Source organism: Lepisosteus oculatus, chromosome 29, assembly GCF_040954835.1.
Source record: "Lepisosteus oculatus isolate fLepOcu1 chromosome 29, fLepOcu1.hap2, whole genome shotgun sequence".
Taxonomy (NCBI): Eukaryota; Metazoa; Chordata; class Actinopteri; order Semionotiformes; family Lepisosteidae; genus Lepisosteus; species Lepisosteus oculatus.
Genome location: NC_090724.1, coordinates 1,700,305 through 1,727,515, shown reverse-complemented (window position 1 = coordinate 1,727,515; position 27,211 = coordinate 1,700,305). Strand labels below are relative to the sequence as shown.

The following is a 27,211-nucleotide window of genomic DNA, read 5'->3' as shown; positions in this document are numbered from 1 at the left end:
CAGAACACCCATCGTTTTGCTGAAATTCAGACCACTCGTAGCCTGAATGTTTCACTCGTGCAGATCAGTTACAGCTCCAGAACCGGGGGGGAAAAAAAAAAACTGGAAGAAGAACCCGGATGGCCCCCCCATCAGAAACGGCCGTATACTTGAGATTTAAAGCAGGTTCTCCGTCGTTTCGACTTCATGTGTCAGAAGAACACATCACTCTACTACTTCCCCCGTTTCGTCTTGTATTTGTCCTGTCGTACCGAAGAATGAATCTGGCGCTCACCTGCAGTGGAGGGTCTTGCAGTGGTCTTGGAGACGCCCGCGGTGTTCCTGGAGGGTGGCCGGGCGTCCAAGCTGGAGCTCGCCCTGGCGGAGGAGGAGGAGGAAGTGCCCTGGGCACCTTTAGCTTTGGTGTTCTGCGCCGCCGCGTTGGCGGAGCTCAGCCTGGGCGTGCCCACCTGCTTCCTGGCCTTCGCCGCGCCCTTGCCGTTCTTCGTCTGCTGCTCGGCTTCGGGGTCCGCCATGCAGGTGCCGGGCTGGGGCGGCAGGGGGGGCAGGTCCTTCAGGGGGGCGGGGGGCGGATCCCGGGCCGCAAGGCCCCGATGGGACGCGCGGGAGGCCGGCCGCTCGTGTGGCGCGAAGCTTCCAGAATCGTCATCCGAGTCCAGGCCGCCGTCTGCGGTGATGGAAGGGCAGTCCTCTGTTCCCGGGGGAACGTCGGAATCCGACTGGGTGGGGAGGGACTCGCTGGCAGAGGTGGGGGGCGTCTCCTGCCCCTGAGGGGATCTGCGGTTGCCGGCCCGACGCTGCGACAGGGGCTTGGCAAGCTCCTGGGAGAGATCACTGTCGTCCGACAGGTCTCGGGGACTGGGGTTGACGACGGAAGGCGAGAGCTGTTCCAGAGCTTTGGGGTGCCTGAACTCGCAAGGGGAGACGAGGCACAGGTCCACATCATGAGGAGGTATCTCTGGGAGGAGGGCATGTGGTCCAGGCAAGCGTCCCTCCGAACCGTCACCTGGAGGCCGGATATTGTGAGATGTCCGCAAGGGAAGGGTCATTCCAACTTTGGACTCTGGGTCCACAAAGTAACCATTTGTGTATGGCCGTTCACCAGTCTCTTCTTTGGGAGACTCACTGACTGGGGGTAGTACTTGTTCAAAGGAAACGGACAGGGACTCATCCACTTCTGTGGAATGGGGGGAACCAACTTCTGCTGGAAGGGATGGAGTGGTGATGGTGGGAGAGACATCAGGCATCACGTCCTTAAATGGGCTCAGAGAAAGGAAGCTTGACTGTTTATCCTGGGAAGAGGAGGAATTTTCCAGGCCAGCTTTAGGGCAGCCGGACTCTGAATTTCTACACGACCCCAGAGGCCTCCCATCCTCAAAGGCTAAATTGGACATCTTCCCTCCTTGACTGCTGTCTTCTCCAGATCCCAGACCATCCTCTGCAGGAGACTGGTGGAAAGGGGTATGACCTGCACTGGCTGGTCCTGACCCAGGAGGAGAAACAATCTCCAGAGTCTTCTCATCTGAACTCCCACATGGGTCCTCCTGACTGTTCCTCAGCAGGCCCTCTCTCAGGGCTCCATCCAGGAGCCTGAACTCGGTGGGAGTGAGGTCAAAGTTCACACTGCGGTCACTCTTGGGGGTTCTAGCCAGGGGTGATGGAGGGCCTATCACCTTACCGGGGTTGGGAATAGCATCCAGAGAGCGGAACTTCTCTGGGCTTTCCAGAACTTCCTCCACAGCTCCATTTCCACTCGGCTCGCCTTCAGCCGCTACGTTGTCGAGAGGCGACTGTTCCACTTCGCTCTCGGCTGTTGCGATGCCCTCGTCCGTTGACTCCTCTTTGCCCGTCTTTGCACCGCCTCCCCGCTGCTGCCTTTCGCTCTCTTCTCTCAGCTGCTCGAACTCTGCCGTCATGTCCTCCGGAGTGGACATTTTGGAGCGCTCAGCGTCCCCCTCACAAGCAACAGAGAGCTTTTCGCTGTCCGTGTCCTTTCTTGGCGTCTTGAGCTTTGCGCCTTTGGCCGAAGACGTTGCTTCCTTCTTCAAAGGGGCCCCGTCTTTCTTTGGAGGCCCAACTTTAGCAGCCGGTTTCTTCGATTCTGCCACAGCCGAGGCGGCAGCTCCTGGAGCTCTCTTGACCTCTTTCACGGGTTGCTTGGTCAACTTCCTCTCCTCTGCTTTGACCTCCTTTTTGACTTCTTTCTTGGGCTCTGGCTTGACATCCTTCTTTGGTTTTGCGGCCGCAGTGTCCCTTTTCACCATTTCCTTCTTTTTCTCTCCATTCTCCTCTTTCTTCGCGGGGAGTTTCTCTTCTTTCTTCTTCACCTCCTTCTTCTCATCTTTGGCCGGCTCCTTCTTGGTGGCCGGCTTCTCTTTTGACGTCTTTGGCTTCACATCAACCTTCTGTTTTTCCTCCTCCTTAGCTTTTGATTTCTCTTCCACGTCCTTTGGACAGGGTCCCTCTTTCAATGCATCTCCAGAAACTTTGCTCTTGGCCTTAGTGTCAGGTTTTTTGTCACCTCTTCCTAATTTTTCCTTCAGTGTACCACTGCTGGGTCTGGAGTCTTTTGGGACCGACTTCAGGCTCTCCCTGCTCTCTGCCCTTTTAGGCTGCTTGTCCGACTTGGAGGATTCCAAGTCTTTCACACTCACCACTGGGTGCTTGAGAAAATCCAGGTGCTTCAGCTTCTCAAGGCCTTCCAAGATTTTCCCCTGGGGTGTGCAGCCAGGGAACAACACACGGATAATTTTCTCCAGGGGGTTAGCTGGGTGCCAGACCAGTAACGCACAAATGGAAACTAGGCACTGAAGACTGATCTCTGAGCCTTTGGGGGAGCCATTGCCTGGCCAGTTCTGCATCAAGGTTTCAAGATCCTTGCTGCCTTTCACTGGGTTGAGGACATACAACTCCAGGCGACCAACCCCCATCTTCTGGAAGAGGATGACTGGCTCAATAACAGGCCCATTGGTGCGGCACAGGGGCTCTGGCTGAACAGACAACCTCTCCAGGTACTGCAAGGTAAGTGCCACTTGATCGCAGCTCCTCAGCACTTTCGGATCGCTGGGGAGGGTTTTTAGTCTCTCTGGGGCATTGAGGAACACCACTCCCAGCTCCGGGGAGATGAGGTTCTTGAGCCAGTCTTCGTTGCTTTGAGACCCCGCTGACTGGTCGTCTTCCAGCTCAGCCGCCTTCCTCTGCAGCAGGCTGTTGATGCCAGGGAGGTTGTCGACCCCGATGTGGGTCAACAGGACCGAATCGATTCGGTCGAGGTGCCGGACCAGCTTCCAGAAGCAGGCACGTGAATCGGAGCCCCCGTTGACCAAAACATTGAATCCGTTGACGGCGAAGAAGGCAGAGTCTCCCCGCCCTCCAGGGAAAATGTAGCAGCAGGGCCTGGAGAGCTTGAGGAAGCCAACGGTGCCGGGCGGCTCCAGCAGTTCGAAGGGAGAGCGGGGCTCCAGAGACTCCGAGAGATACTCGGTGAACTCCTGCAGACCTTCCATCTCGGGCAAGATGGTGGGGGGGTTCGTCTTGATCTCAATGAAGTCCTGAAGATTATGCTTCTCCAGAACAGAGTTCTTCCACTCGCCCGAGTTTGGGCCGGCTAGGGTCAGACTGGCTTTGTGCGTTGGGTCTGCAGAGCTCAACAGTTCACCAATCTAGAGGAGGAAAGCGCACAAAACACTTAGACTTCAAACACCAACCTCAAGAATGACATCTAAAATTACCGTATTATGGGCTGAGTAAAGCTGAGTTTCACCATTAATTAGATTCTACAATATCCCAGAAATGTCTTTTTTGGACCCTTAAGACCCTGGCAATGACTCTGATCGTGCACACTCTTCTCCTCCGACCCGCCCACCCCTCATCCGAGTCCCATTCCTAGTTAGCTAGCAGGGTTTCTGCAAAGGTATTCGCTAACGCTGACCTCTTTATCTGCGAAGATCTGAATGAAATCCTGGAGAGAGAAGCTGCCCATCTGCAGGACCAGGTCCCCCTCCTCCTCCACACACTGCCCAGCGAGGACGAGCAGTTTGTGACGGGACACATCCGAAATCAGGGCCCGCACCTGTAGGGAGAGAGACGCAGCACTCTCAAGGCCTGAGGCAGGCTACAGGAGGGGCGCCCTCCTATTCCTAGACCAACATCCACAATGAAAATTGTTTTAGAAAAAAAAAGATCATGAATGTTATTCAGAACGCTGCCAGAGAAAAGGAAATACCCTACAAACCGTTGAATTTGCCCACAGATTGACTGCTCATGTTGGAACCACAATCAATTAAGGATTGCAGAGCCACCGTCACCCGGAACATCACAACAATGTTGAAATGATGGTCAGAGTCCTGCTTAGTAGATCCAAGTGTAATACTCATTGAAAGTCATACAAAATCACTATTTGCATAAACCCTGATTTCTTTCAAAGCTAAAATATATTAGGTAAAGCCAGAATCTACTTCAAGATGTGCCGAAAAACATTTTCCTTCTCCTTCTAATCTTAATCACACTTTACTGTTTGCTCATAAATTCAATGATCTCACAACAACCAATAGCCACAGCACACCGTTTACCCTGAAAAACGGGTTTTATTCCAAATTTCTTCCTAACTGTTCAGACGAAATGACCTGAAAAAGCCAAGCACCTGCCGACAAACACAGGGGAAGCTCCTGCAACTTTCAGCCAAGAATTAAGGTCTGTCTCAGAGCTTATCTGCACAGAAGCCACATAAACCCTCTTGGCCGCACTGTGCTGTCCTTATCCTCTCACAGCCTTGTTACAAGACATTGTAACAAGTATTTTAAGGTCCCCAACCAAAAGCCAATGACAAACTAAACATTTGAAGTAAGTGCAAAGGAACAAGGACGTGCAAATGCACCCAAAGACTTCGATGTTGATGTTGACGTAACTTTTAGATAAAGTGGAGAAGCACTTGAAAAGGTAAACAAAAAATGCTTGGATACACAGTTAAAACGCATACGATTAAACGGAAGTGATGTCACATAAAAACCGGATAGGAGAATGTCAAAACCTCGTTTATCATGCAGTGTGCATGCTTTTGATCGCCACATAATAGAAAAGACATTGCTGCTCTGGCATCACAGCAGAGAAGATCAATAGGATACTTCCCAGGGATTAAGGGCGAAGCCACGGGGCCTTTTGAGTCTCGAAGAGTGAAGACAGGAGGGGGAACCGACGGAAGTGTTCAGCATCTTCAAAGGCACCGACAACGCCAGCCGAGGTGGACCTCTTCGGCGTGACCAGAGTGAACAAACGGAAACTACACCTCTGTACCCAGGGGGTTGTGGGAGTGTGGAACAAGCTGCTCAGCCAGGTTGTTTAAAGCCTACAGCCGTGTTTCTTCCAAAAAGAGATAGCTGAGGACTTTGCAAAAAATAACTGCTAACTACCAAAATGGACGAGATTGGCCAATTGGCCTCCTTGTTTGCACTTTACGTTCTTGTGCATTAGAAATGACTTCCTATTTGGTTTATATCTGTAATCAGCAATTTCATAGCCTCTCTCTCTCCGTTCCCCCTTCCAGCCATTAGGTTTTATTTAAGGCAAGTATCAAACAAATTGAGCAGAACACTTAAGAAGCAACAAGCAAAATCTACTGCAAAAATGCTTACGACAGGTTACAGCATCAGAATCAATCCCATTAGGTCTTATGCTGGTCGAAAGAAACAACTGCCGTTAGGATCTCAAAACCGAGAGCTGCTGGGAAGCTGCCAAGTCATTTAGTTTTTATTTAAAAAAAGCTATTTCACAACTGGCAAGTAACCACCAGGATGGGAATAGCCAGTCAGGCACTCTATCAATTTTGTGAACCCATTGATTTTTTTAATGCACATCGAGAGCTCCGTCGAAGGTGACCAGCCATTGGACCCTGCAAGTCCTACCGAGGTGTTTGTGACTGCTCCAGTTTTGGCTTGGTGTTGTGTGAAATTCACTTTCTCTCATCTGCCAATGCTGCAGTTTAGTATGGCTGGGTTCTATAAAGCATCCAGCTTTATGATATTCGCCTGGGAGATTCAAATTCTGCTCACAGTGCTGCTTGGCACGTTCAACACCAGGCAGAAGGAGTATGAAAAGCACAGGCCCAGCAGGTTTGTAGGACACTCCATCTGGATGACTAAAAAACATGAAGGATTTACAGACTCCATTGTGTCAGATCAGCATTGGGTTTTTTTTTTTAAATCAGGATCAAATTAACACGCAGGATATTTTAAGGGGATGCTGGTCTCTACTCATCAGAACTTGAGTAAGAACAGGATTTCTGTCTGACCAAACCACGGTGATGCAAGAAAACAACTGGACAGCATTGCAACTGTCTCAATTACCTGGCTAAATAAACAAAAAACAGATTAAAAATCTCTCTAAAACAGACTTCGTCTTTGAAACCACTTGCATCACCGTGGTTTGGTCAGACAAAATCTGCCTTTTGTCAACATCCCTCAGCTTGAAATACTGGCTGATTCCCTACTTTTTGCGATGAATCCTTAGAGCATTTTGCTGCCTGTTGGAGTGCATCATGGGAGAGGAAGACCTGTCTGGCTACTGAACTTCGAACGGAACTTGCCAGGTTAGGGTTTAAAATGGTGAAAGGCTTCTGCTCCAAGCAGCTAGCTTACCATTTATTTTAAGGACTTATATTGTGCATAAATCTCTGCCACATTTTCACATGCTTTGAAATTCAACAGTTACAAGAAAACACCAAGATCAATCTCCAATTGCTTTTTTTCCCCCCTTTATCTTCTCTCACAGTTCCGGATGCTGTACGAAGCCTTCGTCCACAATGAAGGAACACGAGTGGGGAAACTGAAAGGAATCAAGAACGATACCAACCACAGAGCCTGGAGCACACTGTCTTTACAGTTTCGCCAAGCGAGGAATCGGCCCCTGTGGGTGTAAAAGGTTTTGCCGCTACCTTCAAGGTGCAAAGCTGAACTGATCTGGGGTGCGACACAACCTGCCAAGTTTCAAGTCAACCTGCGCAGCAGATCAGTAGACTGCAGCAGTGTGAAACAAAATGGCGGCCTGTCAGCCACTGTGGGGTTTGTAGTCACCTACATGACAAATCCCAGGCAGCTGTGAAAATTCACCTCGACATGCCCCTTCGTCTAGGCTTTACTCTCTGACAGACAAAGGCAACCGTTATCGAATGAGGCGAGACCCCAGTAACAGGATTTTAAAAGGAATGAGGTATGAGCTCAAGAGGCTTATAGTGGTAAAAATAAGACCTGTTGTGTAAACCGGTATAAAGACGTGATACTGAAATATCTATCACGGCAAGTTCAAAGCCTGTTGGAAAAGGAGATTTTTTTTACTCCTAGACTCTGTCTGTGCTTGTTTACAGAAACAACACAAAATGTGCACGCACTTCACCAATCACACACTAATTAAGCCTGTGGACCAGTCCTGACCTGCCTCTAGCGCAGTGTGAAACCAGCTTCGTGGTTTTCGTAGGTCACTCAAGTCACATAAAATCACAAACAGGTGCTAAAACCATTAAAACAGTACATAACAAATGAGTAAATAAAAACTTTCAAGCACACTCACTAAGCAGTTTTATTGCACAGAGGTCCCTGAGTGGAGCAGCACACCGAGAGCCAGTGGATGGCTGGGGCCAGCCGAGAGCTGAGCTGGGGGGGGACCTCTCCCAGCAGCAGGGGGGTCACGCGCACCACTGAGCCGGGCTCGCTGATTAACAGAAGGGTCTCTTCCAGAAATCTCACCAGGCCCTCACTTAATCCTCGCTGCATACTGCACACGGTCAGTTTGCAACAGACACTCACAGCCTTTTAAATTAAGACACTCATGCATGCCAGTTAACAGCATTATGACAAAACAACAAACAGCTAATCATTTTTTCCATTATAAAAACTAAACTGATTTATCAAAGGCAAAAGTTAACATATCCCCCTATCATCTGATGAGCATGCTGGGCGAGATCTTCTGAGCACATTACTGATAGAAGCAGAAGCGCCCTCTAGGAAAAAGCAGGCTTGCCCTCCCACAACGTTTTTCTCAGCACGCTGGGCTCTCACGAGAACTGCACACAAAGAGCTGCGGGTGTCTGGGACAGTTCTCCCAGCCAGACGACATCATGAAAAGCCTCACCTCTGAGCAGACGAAGTCGTCCGAGGGATTGACGACAACATGGGTCTCCAGCACATCGCCACTGTGGTGCAGGGTCCTCTGGCCTGCAGGGGGAGGGAGGAAGCGAGTGAGCAAAATAAAGGAGACCGCGAGAGGGCAGAACGAGAGAAATCAACTCTCAGGGCATCGGCACTGACAATACCACTGCGCCAAGTCCCGAATCAAATTGACATGTTAATGTGGAAGGAGATTTACCCAAAGGGTGGTGGGAGTATGGAACAAGTTATTATTGAATCCAACACCCTGAAAGCATCAGATCCGTTAGATCCTAACTACCTAACAAACGACCTAGGCTGAAGGACCTCTTCTCAGATATACAGTAACTATCACGTACAGGCAATTGCTACAGTCGTATTAAGCGCATGTAAGGTTTTTAAAGAATTTATGTTTCCAACAGATGCAAACAAGCAAAAAAAATATTTATGACCCGTTGCACTGGAGAGCGAGAATGGAAACTGGCAGACACAATGGTGACTTTCATTAACGAGGACTCTCCTGACATGAACGTTAGGGCAGAGGATGGCACATGAAATCCAATTTCACATGTCTTGCGGTTCTACAGCAACCCAATTAAAGGACCTAAAAGGCATTTAGCTGGCTGCCTTAGTAAAAGGGGAGTCTGTCCGACTCCAGAACAGGCTGCTATTGACACAAATCGCACTGAAATACAACAGGGAAAAGAAATTCCACAGCCAACAGCACCTTCCCAATTTGACAGAATAAGGTCTTCTTTTCTGTGAAACTGTAGTCAAAGCCCAAAAACCAAATTAGATTGCCAGGCCTAGCTTTTTTTACAGGAATCCACACAGCTTAACTGCAGGAATTCCATCAAATGCAAAAAAGCAAAGCGACATCGGACTCCCCGCTCCGTGCCGACGAGACTCTCCGGTACTGGACTGGGACACTGCGCCAGGTGAGGAAGATCTGAACCGGGCCAGTCAATGCACAGCGGATCCGTCTCTCAGCCAGGAGGAGGAAGGACCAGACAGCTGAGCAGATAACTATACAGGTTTCTGTCTGTCGCCTGTTTCTCGTCAGCGCTGTGACTTACAGAACAACCTCCACGCCTCCCGACCTGCTACCACAAGAGGAATCTGGGGAGCAGCACAGCCTGTGGCTCTGCTGTGATTCTTAATCACATTCCAGCAGGGCACTGATTACGCCTGCCTGTACAAGACTCGGACTCACACACTTGGCCCTGCAGTTAATCAACAGCTGCTCTTCACAAGCCCGAGAACAAAACACTGACTCAGTAACAGTCTCGCCACGCACCGAGGTCACGGCAGGCCCCCCGCCCGCCCTGACACGAGCGTCCCTCCATCTGCCGCGGAATCACCTGCACAGCTCTCGCTGCTCCGATACAGACGACGTGGAGCTAAATCATGCATTCCTCTCATTTCAGTCTGCTGACTCGCACGTTCCATCCATCCATCCAGCCCTTTCCCAGCGCCTTCCTCTAATTCAGGGTCGCGGGGGAACCTGAGCCCATCCCAGCAAATAGAGGGCGCAAGGCGGGATACACCCTGGGCAGGACGCCAGTACATCACAGGGCCACACACACTCCCACCGGGACAATTATCTCAGAAGCCAATTAACCTTCCAGAATGCGACTGTATTGTGAGCAGAAACCAGAGCACCCAGAAGAAACCCATGCAGACACAGGGAGAGCATACGAACTCCACACAGACAGCGCCCCACTTCCGGAACTGAACCCAGGCCCCCCGGGCTGCGAGGCAGCAATGCTGACCCCTGCGCCACTGTGCCGCCCTCAGCTCATGCATTCCTCCCATTTTAATCACTGCCGCTTATTTTAGGGGCTTCAGCTGTGCAGCGGAGGCCGAGGAGGGGCGGCTGTCCCCCCGCCCGCTGCAGCGGCTCTCCGGAGAGCCCCATGTGTGGCTTCTCCACACACTGCAGAGACGAAAGACACACCAGTCAGGGGAAGAGGGGAAGAGGGACAGGCAGCATGCTCCTGGACTGCAGCGGCTGCGCTGCAGAGAGCCGGAGCCACAAGCCTGGAGGAGGGAAATGATTGGACGAGTCCACTTGGCACACCTCGGGCATGAGGGAGAAACCCCCGTGTCAGTTCAGGCTGGCAGGGATGCGTTCTGGTTACTGTATTTCTGCCGCATCTACGTTACATTTCTTTCCAGCGAGACCTTCTCCGATTTGAGAACTTCTGAATGATCAAATCGGATTCTGCCGGGACAGCAGCTTTTCTTCTTCTGCGCATCGCGACCCACTCCAGCAGCGCCGACGGGAGCCGGCCGCTCGGGAAGCTGCTATCCCAGATCCTCCGTACCAGCTGAAGACCGAGAGCTGGTCTAATCCTGCTTGCCAAGCCCCGTCGTCTGCGTAAGAGAGGAGGATAAACATGCAAGACCCGCCGTCCTTGTGCCTTTAACAAACAGGCCCCCCAGAAGCTGACTAACTTGCCCCAGCTGTTCTGCGCCTCTTCAGAAACCGTGCGATTACCCCACCCCCTGCCTGAGGGCCCCTCTGGAGCCAGCACAGTGAGGCACCCACCTCACCGCATTCATCCCACCCGCAGAGCTTCTGCCTGTCCTGCATGCGTCCGTCCGCCTGTTCCGCTGCCCCGATCCGCCCAGGGAAAAGCCAACGGCTGCTCCAGCTCGCTCGGATGCCGAGACCTCCTTATTGGATTACTGCCCGATTAAGGAGGCGGCCAGGGCTGCTCGGCACACGGAAGAGATAACTCCCCGCCACTGGATTATCCGATAAACCCCAAGACAGTGTGTTCCAGCCATCCATCACCACCCGGGCAGCCGCAGCGCCGGCGATCCATCATCAAGGAGTGCCGGCGTGCGTTAACCCCTTCCCGGCCACAACCCCCGCCCTCCGCACCCACACCTGGGAAGGACTCTCCCACAAGCCCCTGCAGAAAGCCACGTGGCAAGAAGACTGGCTGTTCTCCCCGTGCGCCGGTCTCCTCCCACAGTCCGGTGTGAGCGTGCACGCCTGTGTTTCTGTCCGCCTGTCCGGTGAGGGGCTGGCGCCCTGTCCAGGGCGAACCCGCTGGCCGGGACAGACTCCGACTCCCCCGTGAAAAAAACGGACAATTGACCAAACATGTTGTGCTGAGCAATTCGGCCTCTGTCAAAAGCCTAATAAGGTCCTTATCTGAACAAGCAACAAGGACCAAAGGGCCTCCTGTCAACTACTGTACCACCATAATTTACCCTGATAATTCGGGAGCGGGGGTAACCGCAGCCCACGAGCAGGGGGCCGGAGCACGACGCACCCGGAAGGCCGCTGTGAGGCGGGGTGACGAGCTGGGAATCGGAGCAGTAGTTCTGGTTAAAGAAGTGGACCAGGAGGCGCCGGAAGGAGAAAAGCCAGGGGACCGGCAGGGAGGGAGCGAAGCGACCCCAAGCCAGCAGAGCAGCAGATGGCTCTTGTTGAGGCGACAGCCACCTGAAGACGGGGGAAAGCTCTCCTGTGGTTCACACAGCTGCCTCTTCAGACGGGCGCGGCAGGCTGACCTCAAGCGAGGTCTGACAGCTCAGCGGTGGGATCCGCTTGTGAGCGCGCACTTCTGAAGAGGCCCGTGTTTTCCATGCCCAGACGCACACAGAGGAAGACGGATGTAGGTAGAAATGTGGGGGAAACGCCCCGCTCCGCTACGGGAGGTTCCCCGCTCAAAACCGCAGGGCAGCGCTCCCCGAGGCGGAACTGTTCTCGCCCCTGGCCGAGCGCGTCAGGAAGGAAGCAATAAAATGAAACACAGCTGCGCAGGAAGTTGCAAATTGAGGGGGGGAAAAAAAGTGGTGGGAGTGTGTCGGGATGGGAGGGACAGTCGAGAGGAGGACACAGGCATAAACTTTAAGAAGTTATAGGTCAGACTGAAAACCTTATGCTACCAAATGATTAAACACTCCAGCCCGGAATTTACTACCGATACCATCAACTGCACCGCTTCCTGGCTCTCTGGCCACCGAGCTCTTCAAAGCCGCAGGCAGCACCCTGTAGAGCTCATGGCTCACCGCCGGAACCTCTCGGATCAGTCGCCCGCCTCGCCCTCCTTCCGGCTTTCATCACTCCAGTCCCGCCAGGAGCTCGCGAGCAGCCGCCCCCCCCCCCAGGCACACAGAAAAGAAAGTAACGCCAGCCCCACCTGCCACTGCCCTGCGCTCGGGTCCTTCTGAGCGCCGCAGACAACTGCGGTCTCTCTCGTCCAAGTTGCTTCCTCTTGCAGACCGAGTCAGCACTTTCTCGAGAGAACAGATCCTTCTGAAGACATGCCCCCGTGTGGCCCCACCCCCCAGCCCTCACAGGACAATAAGTCCAACGCAGCAGAGTGACGGGGGCATGGGGGGGCAGTATTAAAACTGGACACCCCCCCCACACACACACACAGGACTGCTTCCTTCCTGTAGGCGCCAGGCCGCTCAATGCGCCAGCAGCCTGGCTTCCTTTCCCAGAGGGGGCCCGAGCTCTCACACTGCAAGACGCAGCCCAAGCGATCGGCTCTGCCTCGAACCCCCACAGGGCAATTCAGCACGAGTGTGGCCCCCCCATCCTGCAACACGCTCCCCCCCCCCCACTCCGCGCACGCAGCCTCGCTGGCACGAAGCAACGCCATCCAGGAGCCTGTTCCGAGGACTGGCATCTTCCAGCGAGCGCCGAGCCCTGCCCGAGATCGGATCACGACCGCAGGAGAATGTGCGCTCTCAGTAAAGACACAGAGGAGAATTTACAGCAACCGCTAAGCTGCTGATGCTGCTGATATGCACACAGTTCAAGTGGTACACAAACATGTGCCTGCAATGCACATGATCCCTTTCTGTACACAAGCTACAGCTGGCTTATAAAAACACTGGAGGCACACGAGAGCATCTCCTCCCGCCTGCACCGATGACACAGACCTCTCAGTCCCAGTCCTGCCCTCCAGTCACCACCCGGCTCCCAGCAGCGAACAGCTGACGATTTCAAGGACTCACGAAGGCCGGCTGGGCTGAGCCAGGCGAGGGGTCACAGAGACCAGCCCACACGCTGGAAGTCATCCGAGCAGCGGGCCGTGGTGGGGAGGGCCCGTGCCAGGGCCAGGGACCTGACTGTTCCCCACCCGGGCTGCAGAAACCCAATCCCACGACGGAGGAAAGTAACAGAAGCCAGAGCAGGGTGGCTCTGCGCCGTGCCGCAGCGCCCCCACGCTGACGCAGCCCCCGATGAACAGTCACGGCCACGCTGCCCGTTGGCACAGGGGGCACGTGACGGCCACGCCCACCCCCGGTAGGTCTACAAGCTCTCCGATGGGGTTGAATACTGAAGCACAACCATTACCGATATGAACACTGCAAAACCCAACATGGAAACACTGCATATCAAGAAATCGAGGGTCTGTGCGACGCTTCACAAAAGTCTACTTGGTGGCAGCAGTTCAACAGATCCGCCTATCAGATTTAGGATTTTGTTTCCATTTTCTTTGATTTTTTTTAAATTGAATTAGCTGCACATTTGATGGTCCATATGCCTCTTATTTACAGGTCTAGCATACAGTACATGACTGGCAGTTGGTCACAAAGACATTCTCTCAACGTGCAGGATCATACTGCCTGATCATATACTTGCCTCTGGAGTGTATGGAACATACAGCCACGAGCCACTGAATCCACACAGCATTTACCCCTACATCACACTGCCTCCTCCTCATCTCACTGCCGACAGCAAGACTCGGACTCCGCTCTTCACTGGCGAGCATGAAGCGCCGTGGGGGAATTTAAACTGTTTCTACATCACAATGTCAGCTGGCTGCTCGGTCTCCCAGCGTCCGCGGCTACAGACAGGGACACGACTGTTCCCACAGCCTGGAGCACAGCGCTGTAAAAATACTGCAGCACCCATCACGGCCCAGACGCGCTCTCCACGCCTGTCAAGGGCCGCGGCCTCAGCGTATTGACGCAGGCTGCAAGGACAGACTCTCCATTGTCCGCCGTGGTGGAGCAAAGGTCCACTCCAACCATTTTCATCCCTTTCTTTAAAAATAAAAATGTTTTTTAAGCCCTCGGCATCAGATACAAGGATCCCATTGTTTCGTACTCTTTGCAGAAAAAAAACTCTGCAGCTAAAAAAGGAAACTTAATTCTGTTTTACAAGTACAGGCTGCACCCGGGGCGAGAAGCGGGGCTGGGGTTCGGCGCTGGAGGAGCACAACAGCCGACTGAGGTCCTGGGACAGCAGGGCGGAGATTCGGAATCACGCGCTGGGAGAAGACCGGCGTTCGCTTGCGTGACCAAACCGCAAAACAGGAATCACGCCAAAACCACCAGGCAAGGCAGAAATTTGTCCCAGAGCTCGATTAACCAAAACTTTCGCTATGTCACAACGTTTCAGACCGTTCTGACTCATACAAAGCTCTTGACATGAATTCACTTTTGGAAGTTTTAGAACCAACCAGAAAGTCCCAAAATGTACAGGAGAACAACCGGAGGCGGGGTTATGGGAGATTTATTAGCGCAACCGTGACTAAAACGGTTTAGACACAGCGAGTGTCTAAAGGCTGCTCTCTGCACGTGGAGTCGCAGAGCATCGCGCTGATCTAACTGTGAAAACCACCCGAGACTCCGTGTTTCCCAAGCGGCTGAGCTTCGCCCATTTTACATTTTTAAAGTATCTTTAAAAGCAAGATGGGGGGGAAAAAAAAACACAGCCAGGCCGCTTCTGGCCGTTATGAAATCCAGCGTGTTTTAGAAATGTGCTGGCAGAATAACGCTGCAATGTCTTATTCCTCAGTCTGGCAGCAGCGTTTCACAAGGATTCAGTGGGGACCAGCAGCCTCGGCCGGTTTCAGCCCATTACAGCCCCGGGAGGTCTGTGACCGGGGGATGGAGAACACGCCACTCAGCGTTTTCACCTGACTGGGGCATAACAAGAGGTACGCTAAACGTAAAGAAAATATAACACTATTTACCCTTTCAATGAACCTAGGGATAAATTAGAAAGGGGGCCGGGGTGGCACAGTGGTCAGTACTGCTGCCTCACAGCGCTGGGGCCCCTGGTTCAATTCCTGGGGTGCCGTCTGTGTGGAGTTTGTATGTTCTCTCCGTGCTCACATGGGTTTTCTCCCACACTGGCCACGTGAGCGTGTGCCCTGCGATGGACTGGCTTCCCACCCAGCAGGTCCAGCAGCCTGCCTTGTGCCCGCTGCATGCTGGGATAGGCTCCAACTCCCCTACCTTGGCGGTTAGGAAATGAATGGACAGATAACCGACAAGGCCGCTCTGCTGGTGTCCCAGTTTAGTGGGCTGTGGTGGGATGAGTGTGGCCTTTTGGCAGCTCCCTTTACGAGATGGTCAAGGCTGCACTGGGAGTGTGGCAGAGTGCACCAACCACGCCATCAAACGACGACTCTCAAAACCAACAACAGTTACAGGTGCAGGGCTGCCAGTCCACCAGGGTTCTGATCATCTGATCGGGACGACTTCTCAGACACAGAAACTTCAGAGTCAGCAAGAGGCTGGACCTCCCTCTAAAGGAGCATTCAAGGCCATTCAGCTTCCAAGGGGGTGACATCACCTTCTGAAGTGGGCTCAGTGCTGTGAGAGTCCAGCTGCATGCACATCGCCGTTCAAACAGCTGAACAGAATCATACCCCTTAGAGCAGGCGTCCGACCCCAGTCCTGGAGGGCCGGAGGGAGTTGAGTGATGCGTGGTAATGCTTCACGCCCTGTGGTCACACACCCGAGCTCAGCACTGAATCACGGTCTGCCACTGTGGGCGTCTTGCAGGGCGAGAGCACTTACCTTTGACCTCCTCGGAGAAGGTGGCGGAGTGTCGCGACACGAACAGTTTCAGCTGCTCGTCCAGGTTGCAGGCGGTCAGGTCCACATCCCACGATCGGATTCCTGAAAAGGAGGCGCAGAGAGAGGGGCTGATGATGAGAGTTGACACTGGACGCAAGAAGTGCGCTCAGGACCGAGAGTTACAACAAAGATAGTGGGTGTTTCGGAACGAGCTGGAAAACTATTCTTGGAAGCAGATTCCCTGGAAACCTTCAAGAAAAGGCTGGATGAAATTAACAGCGTAAAACACAGAAAGGAACTAACAGGTCCAGCTTAGCATCACCAGCTTAGCATCACAGCCAAGCCCTCTTTAGTTCGTGACTGTCTGGACCTGCAGGCAGCAGGTCCAGACAGTCAAGAACTGAGAGAACAACTTCCCTTCAGCTGTCGGCAAACACCGGCACAGCAATGACTGAGATCTCTGCGCTGGAATCACAGGAATAAACGAGACCGACTTCAGCAAACATTTCCTTCTTAAAATGTTGTCCAAGCAGAAGGCCAGGATGACACGTGCGCCAGCGATCAAACGAACACGACAAAGCTGAACCCACTGACTGGCCGGACTGCCACACAGCAGCCCAGGGAGCACAAAGACAAGCGGCCTAACCTGAACACTTACTGCACATGTTTCAGCAACTTGAAACACACCAACCATTAAAAAAATGCTCAGTCCTTTATTATTTTAAGCAACATTACATGCAGGATAGCTCAGAATATGACCTTTCTATTTTCTAAGTGCACACAATATCGTAGGAACACTCTTGCACTGTAAAGCTTTTAGATGAGGGACCCGTCAGCTGAGACAGGGAGAGAAACCTTTCTAACGTCTGAACATGTTTTGTTACGTAATGCTGAAGACCGTAATCAAACGCACGTTTTCTAAACAACCTGCAATATTTCTTTCTGAAAAAATAAGTGCTTAGGTATAAACAGATAGTTAATGGGATTAAAGACAATTTAAAGCTTCTAATTTAGACTGAAATGATGGTGTTCCATTAAGGCATTTTAGAGAACAGCAAAATCTACAATTCACAGTGAACAAGATGTTCCAGAGGACCAGGGATATCTGAAGGCACAAAAAAGCTTTGTTATTAGGTTTGTATATTCAAACCATACAGACTTAGGCTCCTGTTCTTCACAGGTTGATAAGCACATTCCCACAGGTGAACAGAACACCTCTGTGGTGTCCTGAACAAGCAGGCCTCAGTCTTCCAGGATATCACTTTGCAATCGCTGGATCCCACACGAGAAAGAGCATCCAGGCTAACAGAGAACTGTGGCAATCGCACCGATACGCCACAGGCTTGTTTCTTGCAATGCAGGATGAAGTCCCACAATTAAAAAAAAACAAATTGGAATCGGCAATTATTTTGTTTACACAATACGGAAGAGCCAATAGTGCGTTGTTCTTCTCACATCATCTTGCCACTCCTTACCCTACAGCCCACACGCAGGGCAGGAGAGAGCAGCAGCAGGAGCAGGAAGTGCAGGAAGACTGCCCCCCATGACCCGCCCACCTCCCGCCTTCGAGCCACTCATCTTTCAGCATGACACAGGAAGCACCGCCCCACAATGGAAACTCAAAGCTGACTGGAGGAGAGATGCGTCGCTCGCCAACCTGGCAGGCTGCAGGGGCCGCCAAGAGAGCCCAGGCTAAATAAACCCACCCTGGCTTCGGCTGCACTCGGGCCGTTACAGGGCACTATTTGTCAGTGACGTAACCCAGGCTCTAACTCGCAATCCAAGAGCTGGTCACGGGTTCGGGGAGAACCTGGACAAGTCTGCACCACGAAGCCACACGAAGTGAGAGTGCAGCGGCGCTGTCAGCACAGCGAGTGTGAAAATAAATGCAAATAAATAAAACGCGGCTCTTTAATAATGAAGGGCGGTTTACTGCCTCACTGCGAGCTCCTTCTAGAAAAGCTGGTCTCTGGGGCAGGTGGGATCTCCCAGGATCTGTTAATTGGGGGAAAAGGGGACGAGGACTTGTTTAATCAGTGGCCTCTCCCCAAGGCCTCACACATAACGAGTCCCCAGGCAGAGCACCGCCGTCGTTGTGCTGTTGTTGCACTTACAGAACAATCCTGCTCGACCTAAACCAGACGCGTTATCATTTCCTTCAACTCCTCTCTGAAGCAGCAGGATGCAGCGCAGCCAGCGGTTTCATGTGGGAAGCACAGGCAGCTCTAGGAGGTTGAAAGGTATAAAAGCCGGCAAGCCAGCAGACTGGGACAGAACTGGGAAGAGCTCCGCCTCGTCGGCATTCCTTTCCTCTCGCGGCCCCTGCTCATCTGTGCCCGTGCCGTGTGGCGCACGCATCGGCAGCAGGCTGGGGCTCCGGCAGTGCTGTCTCCGGGAGAGAGAAGAGTTTGCCAAGCCAGCTCTGTCCGGCTCTGTCAAACCCAGAAACTGCCAAGCCTGGAGGTTTTACCAGACAGGAAAGCACCTTATCCAGCAGGCCGGAAACACATCTGAAGTGCCCAGCACTCCACCAGCTGTGCACAGCGGCACCCCCTACAGGCAGAGAAAAATCCCACAGACCATAACAGACGTTGCACAACCCACGGTCACACTGCAACGTCCGGACCACAGAGAGACGCCCGAGATCCCCAGGAGCCCCCAGTTACACTATTGTCCCTCCTGAAAAACACACCCGAGAAGTATAACCTTGTCATTCTCCTTTACTACGCTTCAAGAAGGCAAATATTTCTTTCACGTTTTTCCCCCCATGCGCTCCTCAGTGGAGGATACGGCCTACATCTGATACATTTCTAAACGTGCAAAAAAAAGGGCTGATCTTCAGGCAACATCTTCACCACTCGGTCCTTATCGGTTGCTCCTACCACTGAGGAGTTTGAGAACCAGCAGCCTCCCGCCCTTCTTGTTGAGTATTCGTTGCTGTCTGGAGCAGAGTCACCCCGAGCTCCCCTGCTGTAGCCCCCACACTGCAGACAGATGTTTGTTTAACGCTGGTGTCTGGCAAACCTCAGCTGCTCGTTTAAACCATCTGAAAATAAACTCGCAGGCTCTGGTGGGCCGAGGCACAGCACAGCCCTGCAGCTCTTACTAAGGCCAGTGATTCTTCTCCAAGGGACTGAATGCGCTGGCATGGCAGTCTGATAGTTACTGAATCACAGGATATAAAATCTGGGAATAAAACTGTTCTTTCAAAGGAGCCTTAAGGTGCTGGAAGTGTCTCGCAGCAGATTGAACCAGACCCTGCTGCACAGCGGAGCTAAGGGACTGGAGCTGTGCCCTCTTTATTGGCAAAGAGCAGACAGACTGTTAATGAGTCACCTTGCTGAACAGGTGAGCAGGAACAGGTAACACTGCGCTAGCAAGTCTCTGTGGGTGTGTCTCTTCCCAGCCTCCACTGCCTGCCAGGACAGAGTAAACAGAGGGAACGGACTTCGGACACGCACTCCGAACCCCCTGAAGACGGCTCAAACCGCTGCCCACCCCCTCGCTCAATTATCTGCCCAGGCCTTCCTGTGAACGCCACTCGCTGAGCTGAGCACAAGCCTCCCTGCAGCTCTTATCATGCATCAGCGGCTGTGTCACTCAGACAGGGCTGCAACTCCCATCTGGAAGGCGAGCCTTCAGGATTTGCTGAAACTAATGTCCAAACGAGTTCGGTGTTTTCAAATATCACATAGCTTTGATACCAATTACGAATCCCATTTGATGTTTTAAGAGCTGAATGCAAGTTTCCCCAAATACTTCCCAAAAAGAAAACTGAAACCAGTGTATATGTCATTAAGAACAAGAGCAAAAACAAGAGACCGTTCTCCTCCAGTACCAGGGTTGGGATACATGGGGGCTAGTGATCTCCTAATCTAAGGCTCAGATTCAGGCAGGAGCAGAGTCAGTGTCATGTGCACAGACAGGAAGTTGACTGTGATGTCATTCTGTTGGCTGTCTGGAGAAAAAAGGAGGAAGAGAACTAACTGCCTGAAATTAAACTCAGGTTCATTTCCTTAGCTAAAAACTTCAACAGTAACACAGGACAGCTCAGGAAGCACAAGAGATTACAGACTGACCAGTAGCCAGTTACATTTTCAAAATAATTTGCGCGCTCTCAAGTGCAGTTAACATAAACAGTCAACAGTCCATCGATGCTGCACACAAGCTCAGCCCGATTTGCATCCAGCCTTGGCTGAGGAATAGCCGGTTCACAGCACACCTGAGCTGCACAGCGGCCTTGGAGGTACCCTAGATCTCCAAGCGAGCTCCGGCAGACTCCTTACCGTTAAACAGGACTGCCTCACCGTGATCAAGTGCTCAAAGTCTTTTCAAGAGCAGACAGACAATCGGCACAAGTCAGCGCTTCCCAGTCACTCGTTGAGAGATCAAAACAACGTTCATCAAGACTGCAGCTCCATCACGAGCGACATTCTGAAGCCTAACCTCGCTCAGGCTAAAAGCTGACAAGTGTGCAGCCTTAATCTCTCCCAAATCAGACAGCTGACTATAAACTATAAATACCTTCATGACAGACCTAGTTTTCTACACAAATGTAATACTTACAATTTAGCCATATGAATCAGCAGTCTATGACATTTTGCAGCTGTTAAATTATTTCTGTAAGGATTCTTAAAAACTCAGTTGGATAATAACTTGAAGTGGTCATAGGAAGATGATACATTTCCTATTATTTTGTTTCTTCATTTTTCCCACAATCTCTTAATCAGTTGTTTCATCACCTTTTTTATCCATCTGGAGAACAGATTCTTCTCTGCCTCAATCACACTTTAAACGTGAAGACTGTTTATGAAAACCTTCCTTCCAAAACTTTCAATCGAAATGATCACGGATGTTAATTTAAGGGGAAAGAATTTGAGGAATAAAGAACTTTAGATTCAATCAATGCACATTCAGAAGGGAATCACCCCAAATGCACAGCATATAACAACATTCAAAACAGGTAAATCAGGTAAACCTTTGCTTTCAGATTACAGGGAACCATACTGACAAGACAGCATCAAGCACATTATCTACCTTTATGACGGTTGGATCTTTTTAGTGCTTAGAAAGCTGAATATACTACATTAAAGATCCATTACTTCTTTACAGACCAAATGGATCATCTGCAAATCTCTGCTGCCTTAAACTAAACTTTGGACTCGCATCCATCATACTCTTTACTTAAGAACTACTTATTCAAAGAAGCTTAAACTATCAAGACGCAGCAATCCGACAACACGAATATGATTGCTTGGGTCTGGATTAAACAAGCCTTCAGGCGCCTTGGCCTCAACTGTGTAGAAGCCGCATTGCAACACGATATCCTACAAAGACGACAAGCTCAGCATAAACAGCAAAGCCCTGACAATGGGAAAATGACAGCTAAGGGCTTCATGTGAAGCCCTCTCTCCCCTCTGTCAACACGCTCCGTTTCACAGCTTAGGAGAATGACCATTTTGTGCCTAATGGGTGAAAGGATGTTTCTTAATAACAAGAAAATCTTTCAGAACATTTCCCACAAATTCACTGCGCATGCAACATTCCATCGAGACAGCGTTAGTGCTGCAGAGAGCCCAGTGAAAACGATGCTCTCCGAATGCCATCTGGGAGACTGACGTGCTTCGGACACCGCACAGCTAACGCAGAAGCAGAGTCAGGCTTTTAAGGGAAGGGTGTGCATGCTGTTCACAGCAGAAGGCATTTGGAATTGAAGGCGTTTCCTGCCAGCGCTGAGCGATTCGTTCGCTCCGCCATCCTTCACTTCCAGGAGAAACGGAGGCAGGAATCAAGTGGGAAACCTGTCCGTGTGGTTCTCTCCACACCTCTCCCGACAATCCTGCAGGAACTTCAGACAGGTGCTTACCCACGACACCCACAGACATGGGCATATGGCCTAACACCAGCCCCAGGCCAGTGGGTCATGCCCTGGAAAGAGCAGCACAAAGGCAGGACTTGAAAACCTCCAGAAACACCATCAAACACTTGCCCTTCAAGCCTATGAGATCTGTAACTTACATTTTCACCTCTGCATTACTGACTGCTTTCCTGGCTTCAACAATGTTTGTTTTCCAGGAATTCCAAGCCCGAGAGAACCGCGATCCTTGCGGATTTTCTTGCAAAATATTCACTACATAAAGCCTGCAGCCAGCGCCACAGTATTGCCTATACCCAGTTGAACAGAAGGCTACACTCCCTTTCTGTACCAGAGGAGCCCCATGGGAATGAAAATAAACATACTACAGTCATCCAGAATTGGAATTCCGACAATCTGGATCAGATTTTAAATACTGCTTTACCGTTATCATTCACAGTGACTAAAAAATGCAGATTTCTGCCTTGAATGCTGGTATCTGCAGCCAGGGCACTCAGAATGGCTCCACAAAAAAAGCCCGAGGTCATTTTTTGTTTTTTTGTTTTTACAAGAGTTCTTCATACAGTCATTGAAAATTCCTTCGGGCGGCATATTAGCTCTGTGCTTCGCATTGCTGCCTCACAGCACTGTGGCCCTGGGTTCAATACCGGGGTGCTCTCTGTGTGGAGCTTGTATGTTCTCCCTGTGTGGGTTTCCTCCAGGTGCTCCAGTTTCCTCTCCCACAGACCAAACACATACTGGAAGCCTAATTGGTATCTGTGAAAACTGGCTCTGGTGTGAACGTGCATATGTCCGTCCGCCCTGTGATGGGCTGGTGTCCTGTCCAGGGTGAACCCTGACCTGTGCCTGTTGCTTGCTGGGATAGGCTCCAGCTCCCCGTGACCCTGACCTGAAGAAGCAGTCAGGAAATGAACGGGTGGACGAAAATTCCTACTGTCTCAAGGTTACAGGCAAGACGTCTTGAGAGTCCACAAGTGCACATCCCGTCCCCCTGGGTGAAGGTGCTGCCGATATTTCCTGCCAGTTTGTGGGGGGACTAAAAACGTGTTCGCAGTGCAATTCGAGAACCCCGTTTTCTCCCCAGCCATCTCAGCGGGGTGTGCAGGAGCTCTGACAAAGCCGAAGACATCTAGACATCCCTTCCCTGGGCTGGACTCCGGACTGCTCAACGACACCCTCATGTCCAGACTCCCCCTCTTCCGCTGGGGAGAGCTGACGGGGCCCCCGCGGCCCCTGTGGGGTACATACCTTGGGGAGAAACCCCACCCCGAGCATGACAGCAACTCCGACTTTAGGCGTCGCCAGTTTCGGAGGCGAGGGGGTCTAGCGCACAGGCCACGTCTCTGGAGGTCAGTTCTTCCTGGAAAAACACAGCTGCCGCTCAGGAGGCGAGGCCCGTCGTACCCACAGCACGGCTCAGGAAGGGGCGAAGCGACCCGGTCCGCAGACCCCAGGCCCGGACGCCGGAGTGTGTGCTTTAAACAGACAAATCCCTCAGGGCTCACAGCGGTGAAGTCAGCCTGAAGCCCACTACCCTACGGAGAAGAATCACTGGAGCGCCCTGCATGAGGAGCACTGGGAACACGCGCCAACTCCCAGGGGTTTTATAAGGTAACCTGGAAAGTTGAGAACCTTCAACAACTCATCCCTTAAAACTTGCACTAACCTTCCCTAAACCCTGCTGCTCGGCAATGCAGATCAAGCATCATATAACATAACCGTTCAAGCAGAGGGAAAGTCAGATCGTAACTACATCACCACTCGTTACCCTGTGACACGTTCATACAGAAGACTGACTGAATCAGAGCAGTAGGGGTGTCTAGCCCTGGTCTTGATGAGTCTGCTAGTTTCACCCCAAACCAGTTCTTAATGACTCTGCTCATCAGCATAACTCTCCCAGCTCTCCAGGGGACATTGGTTGAAAAAGACCTGGAAAACCCGCAGACACACTGTCCCTGCTCCAGGCCCAGGACTGGACACCCCTGCTGTAGGGGGCCATGAACTACACCCCTCAGTCCAGCTACGGTACAGACTCAGCCCTGGGGAAAACAGGCCTGTTTCAGTGTTTAGCGTCTTCTCAGGAGGCAGCACTGCAACAAAACACTGCATCACTCTGGCTGCTGCAGGATGTGGCAGAATTTATCAGGATCAAACACGTCGTGCGCTTTGTTGTTTCCTACATTTTTTTGCTAAAGTCTACTGTATTTTATTTTTAAGTTTGGGGAAATGTAAGAACGCGCATACCTCAGTATCAATGCTAATACAAGACCGGAGACTCCGTTTGTTTTGTGTGGAATCAAATGCGAGTCTGGGTACCCTGAACGTCTGCCTCAGGACGCAAGTTCTAATTACAAGCAGGCGTGATGTAACCTGGCGGGGTGGCTCTCTGAAGGAGGCAACGTCTAGCGGAGAAAACATTTTTTGACTGTGGCTAAGCGGGGTTTTTTTTTTTATCTGTGGTTTCCATCAGAAGCTTGTCCTTCGCGACTGGTGCCGCTTCAGTCACCGAGCAAAGAGACGGGCGGGACCACCGGGGTCTCACTCAACACGTTTCCGTGACCCTGCCTGAGCATCGATCACAAAAGCACAAACCTTCGATACTCGACGTAGCTGCTCGCCGGATCCCGAAACAATCGTGACGCGTCGGTGCATTAGAAAACCATAAGTGGGTGCGGTACTGTAGGTGGGAAATGCAAAACCACAGCCGGTAATAAACACGGGCTCCAGAGTGCTCTCCTGCCTGCACACGGGCGAGTGGGCAGGGGGCGGAAGATGAAGTCATTGCGCGATGCAAGCCGCGGTATGCGGCGACGACCTGGACCGTATTAGGACGGTGCTGGAAGGAAGCACACAGCAGGAGAGCCAGGTGCTGGCGTGGGGACAGGGCAGGACTGCCTCGCCCACAGCACGGCTGCGCAATTTCGGCACACTCGCCGTCTCGCCCGGAGAGCGGCGGGGCGCTTTCTGACCAAACTCTTTCTCTGAAAACGTCACCAGACAACACCCGACACATACACAGCAAAGAGCGGGGGGGGGGCGGCGCGTTTCAGCATCAGGTCTAAGGGCGACACACCGCAGTCCTCTCCCCCCCCCAGAGCCCAGGGGTCCGCTGCACGGATGCAGCTTCACCAGCTGCCGCCGGGAGACCTCCGGAGGAATTACTGTGTCAAGTAGACACTGCTGCGTCCTCTGCATGTGGCGCTGATTTTCTTTTCGGGGGTCTGTGATAATCACCCCCACGTTTCAAAGCGGACTGTGCAGCGGGGGGGGCACAGCCCCACAGAGCGAAGCCCCTGGTGAAGGCGGCGTGCTCTCTCAGCCCCCCGCAAACTCCCAGCCCGCCCAGCCGCTCCAGTCTGGCTTACTGGCGCTCCTGCGTGCTTCCTGAACACCACACAGCCCGACCGGGGCGAAAGCACGCAAATGTCTTTGAACACGAACGCAGTTCTCGCAGGAGCGCCTGCAGACGTCTGTGTGGGAGCACGGGGCGAAAAAACAACAAGCAGGGGGCACCCGCGCCGCGCTCACCTCTCTCGATTTCCGACACCACGTATTCCAGCAGGCCGGGGCGGCTATGCTCCCCGACGACAACCAGCAGGGAGTACTTGTCGTTGCTGAAGCCGGGGTGGGCGGCTCGGACGGGGCTGTCCGCGCCTTCCATGTCTCCAGCCTGCTCCGTCGCCATGTTGGGAAGTTCGCCTAATGACGTCACCGCGAAACGGCCCTATTTATCGGAAGGGGGGCGGGGGCGCGCCAGCCCGGGGGGGGGTGACGCGGCCAATCAGAGCTCAGCACTGCGTGGCCCCGCCCTCCAGGATAGGGCGGCGTGCGCCTCGCGCTTTCCACGCGCTCTGAAGCAGCCCGGGGCTGTTCTCCACCGCGAGCCGCATCCACGCGTGTCCCAGTGGGGCTAGCGAGGCGTGATTTCAATTTCTGAGGAGCGCATCTATTTAAACAGGATGAATGGGGGAGCCGCCTGTGACTTATTGCTGTACCAGGCTAACGTAAAAACGAAGCTGTTTGAAAAGTGCAAGACGCTGTCGTGTCCCTGTGTTCTTGTTTGCATTAGAGCAGCGCGGTACCGCTTTAACGGGTCTGTACAGAACTGTGCGGTGTTTATATTACTCCCAGATATTTATATTATGCCACGGCCCCGTGACCCGTGACTTAACGATGAAACGGATGCAGTCGAGAGTCAGATTATTTCGACGTGAGTGGACTCGGGGGTTATTCTCTTTTCCCCCTGAGTCACTCGTGCTCGTGGTCGACTCACGCTGTGATCGACCACACAGTAATTCCAGTCCGTCGCAACGCGTCCGCTGCGCTCAGACGGCGGTAACTCCGCCTGCGAAAAGCCCGGGTAGGTGTCACTACAGCCGTGTGGCGCCCCCTGGCGGTGCCGTGCCAGACCGCTGTCCGGGGCTGAGCGCGCTTCGCAGTCCGTTTGTCATCCAGACCCTTCGACCGCTTCGGATAAACCCAAAATACCCATCTAACATACCGACATTCGGAGGTGTTCCATTACAACCTCAAGAGAAAACTGTCTGCGGATCTCTGAGTACTCTATAACCTGTAGAATGACGTCTTTCGACATGTCTCGTGTCTGAAGTGTCGCAATAGCTTATCTACAGTGGGTGTGCTACATTTATGAACATAACAGTGTGGTAGGGTTATTGACGGCAGGAGTATGATGTGGAAATCTTACACAGTCGGTTCAAATCTGAAACACCACTGAGGGAAATAAGACCAGTACAAACCATATAGGTGTCAGAAAACTCCGTTACCGTTTCCCCCAAAGGCAAAGACGAGCACCGCCATTTAGCAAGACGTCCCCCGGCGGAGGTTAATCTGGACAAACTGAAAGGCATTCTTCCGCTCTGGGACTGTTTCACCATCAGTGCGTGTGCCGAACCGAGCCGAGCCGAGCCCGAGCGCAAGGCGGGACCAGGCCCGGCGCTGACGCAGCTCGGATCCGTGACTCGTCTGTGTCACACAGTGTAGCCCCCTCGGGCAGGTCCAGGCCCGCACCAGGCCCGTGCGGAAAGGCGGAGCAGAGGTGTGATTGGAAACGGCTTTGGGTAAAGGTGTCCGCAACATAAACCACCCCTCCAGAAATCACCCATCCAAACCTTTGTTCTTGTTATAGAGTACTAAATGGGCGGCACCGTGGCGCAGTGGATATCACTGGGTTTACTTCCGGGTGATCCGGTTTCCTCCCGCGCTCCGAAGACATGCGGGTGAGAATTGGCCCCGGTGTGAGTGAGTGAGTGAGTGAGTGAGTGAGTGAGTGAGTGAGTGAGTGAGTGAGTATCAGTGTGTATCAGTGTGTGCCCTGCGAGGGACTGCAGTCCTCTCCAGGGTGTACCCCACTCTGAGCCCGGTGACGGCGAGAGACCCCGGGCCCCTCTAACGC

At 52.5% G+C, this 27,211-nt stretch overlaps 1 protein-coding gene across 1 annotated transcript in view; it reads right to left on the bottom strand.

The window, feature by feature from the left end:
• The window catches only part of map1sa (microtubule-associated protein 1Sa), a 31,032-nt gene extending 5,528 nt beyond the window's left edge, over positions 1–25,504 (bottom strand). Inside the window, exons 1-5 of the mRNA XM_069185901.1 lie at positions 25,327–25,504; positions 15,924–16,025; positions 8,122–8,204; positions 3,932–4,072; positions 275–3,662 (exon numbers count right to left, since the gene is read on the bottom strand). Coding sequence (XP_069042002.1) covers positions 275–3,662; positions 3,932–4,072; positions 8,122–8,204; positions 15,924–16,025; positions 25,327–25,483 — 3,871 coding nt within the window. The 5' untranslated portion in view covers positions 25,484–25,504. The remainder of the gene's footprint in view (positions 1–274; positions 3,663–3,931; positions 4,073–8,121; positions 8,205–15,923; positions 16,026–25,326) is intronic.
• Between the last annotated feature and the right edge of the window lie 1,707 nt (positions 25,505–27,211).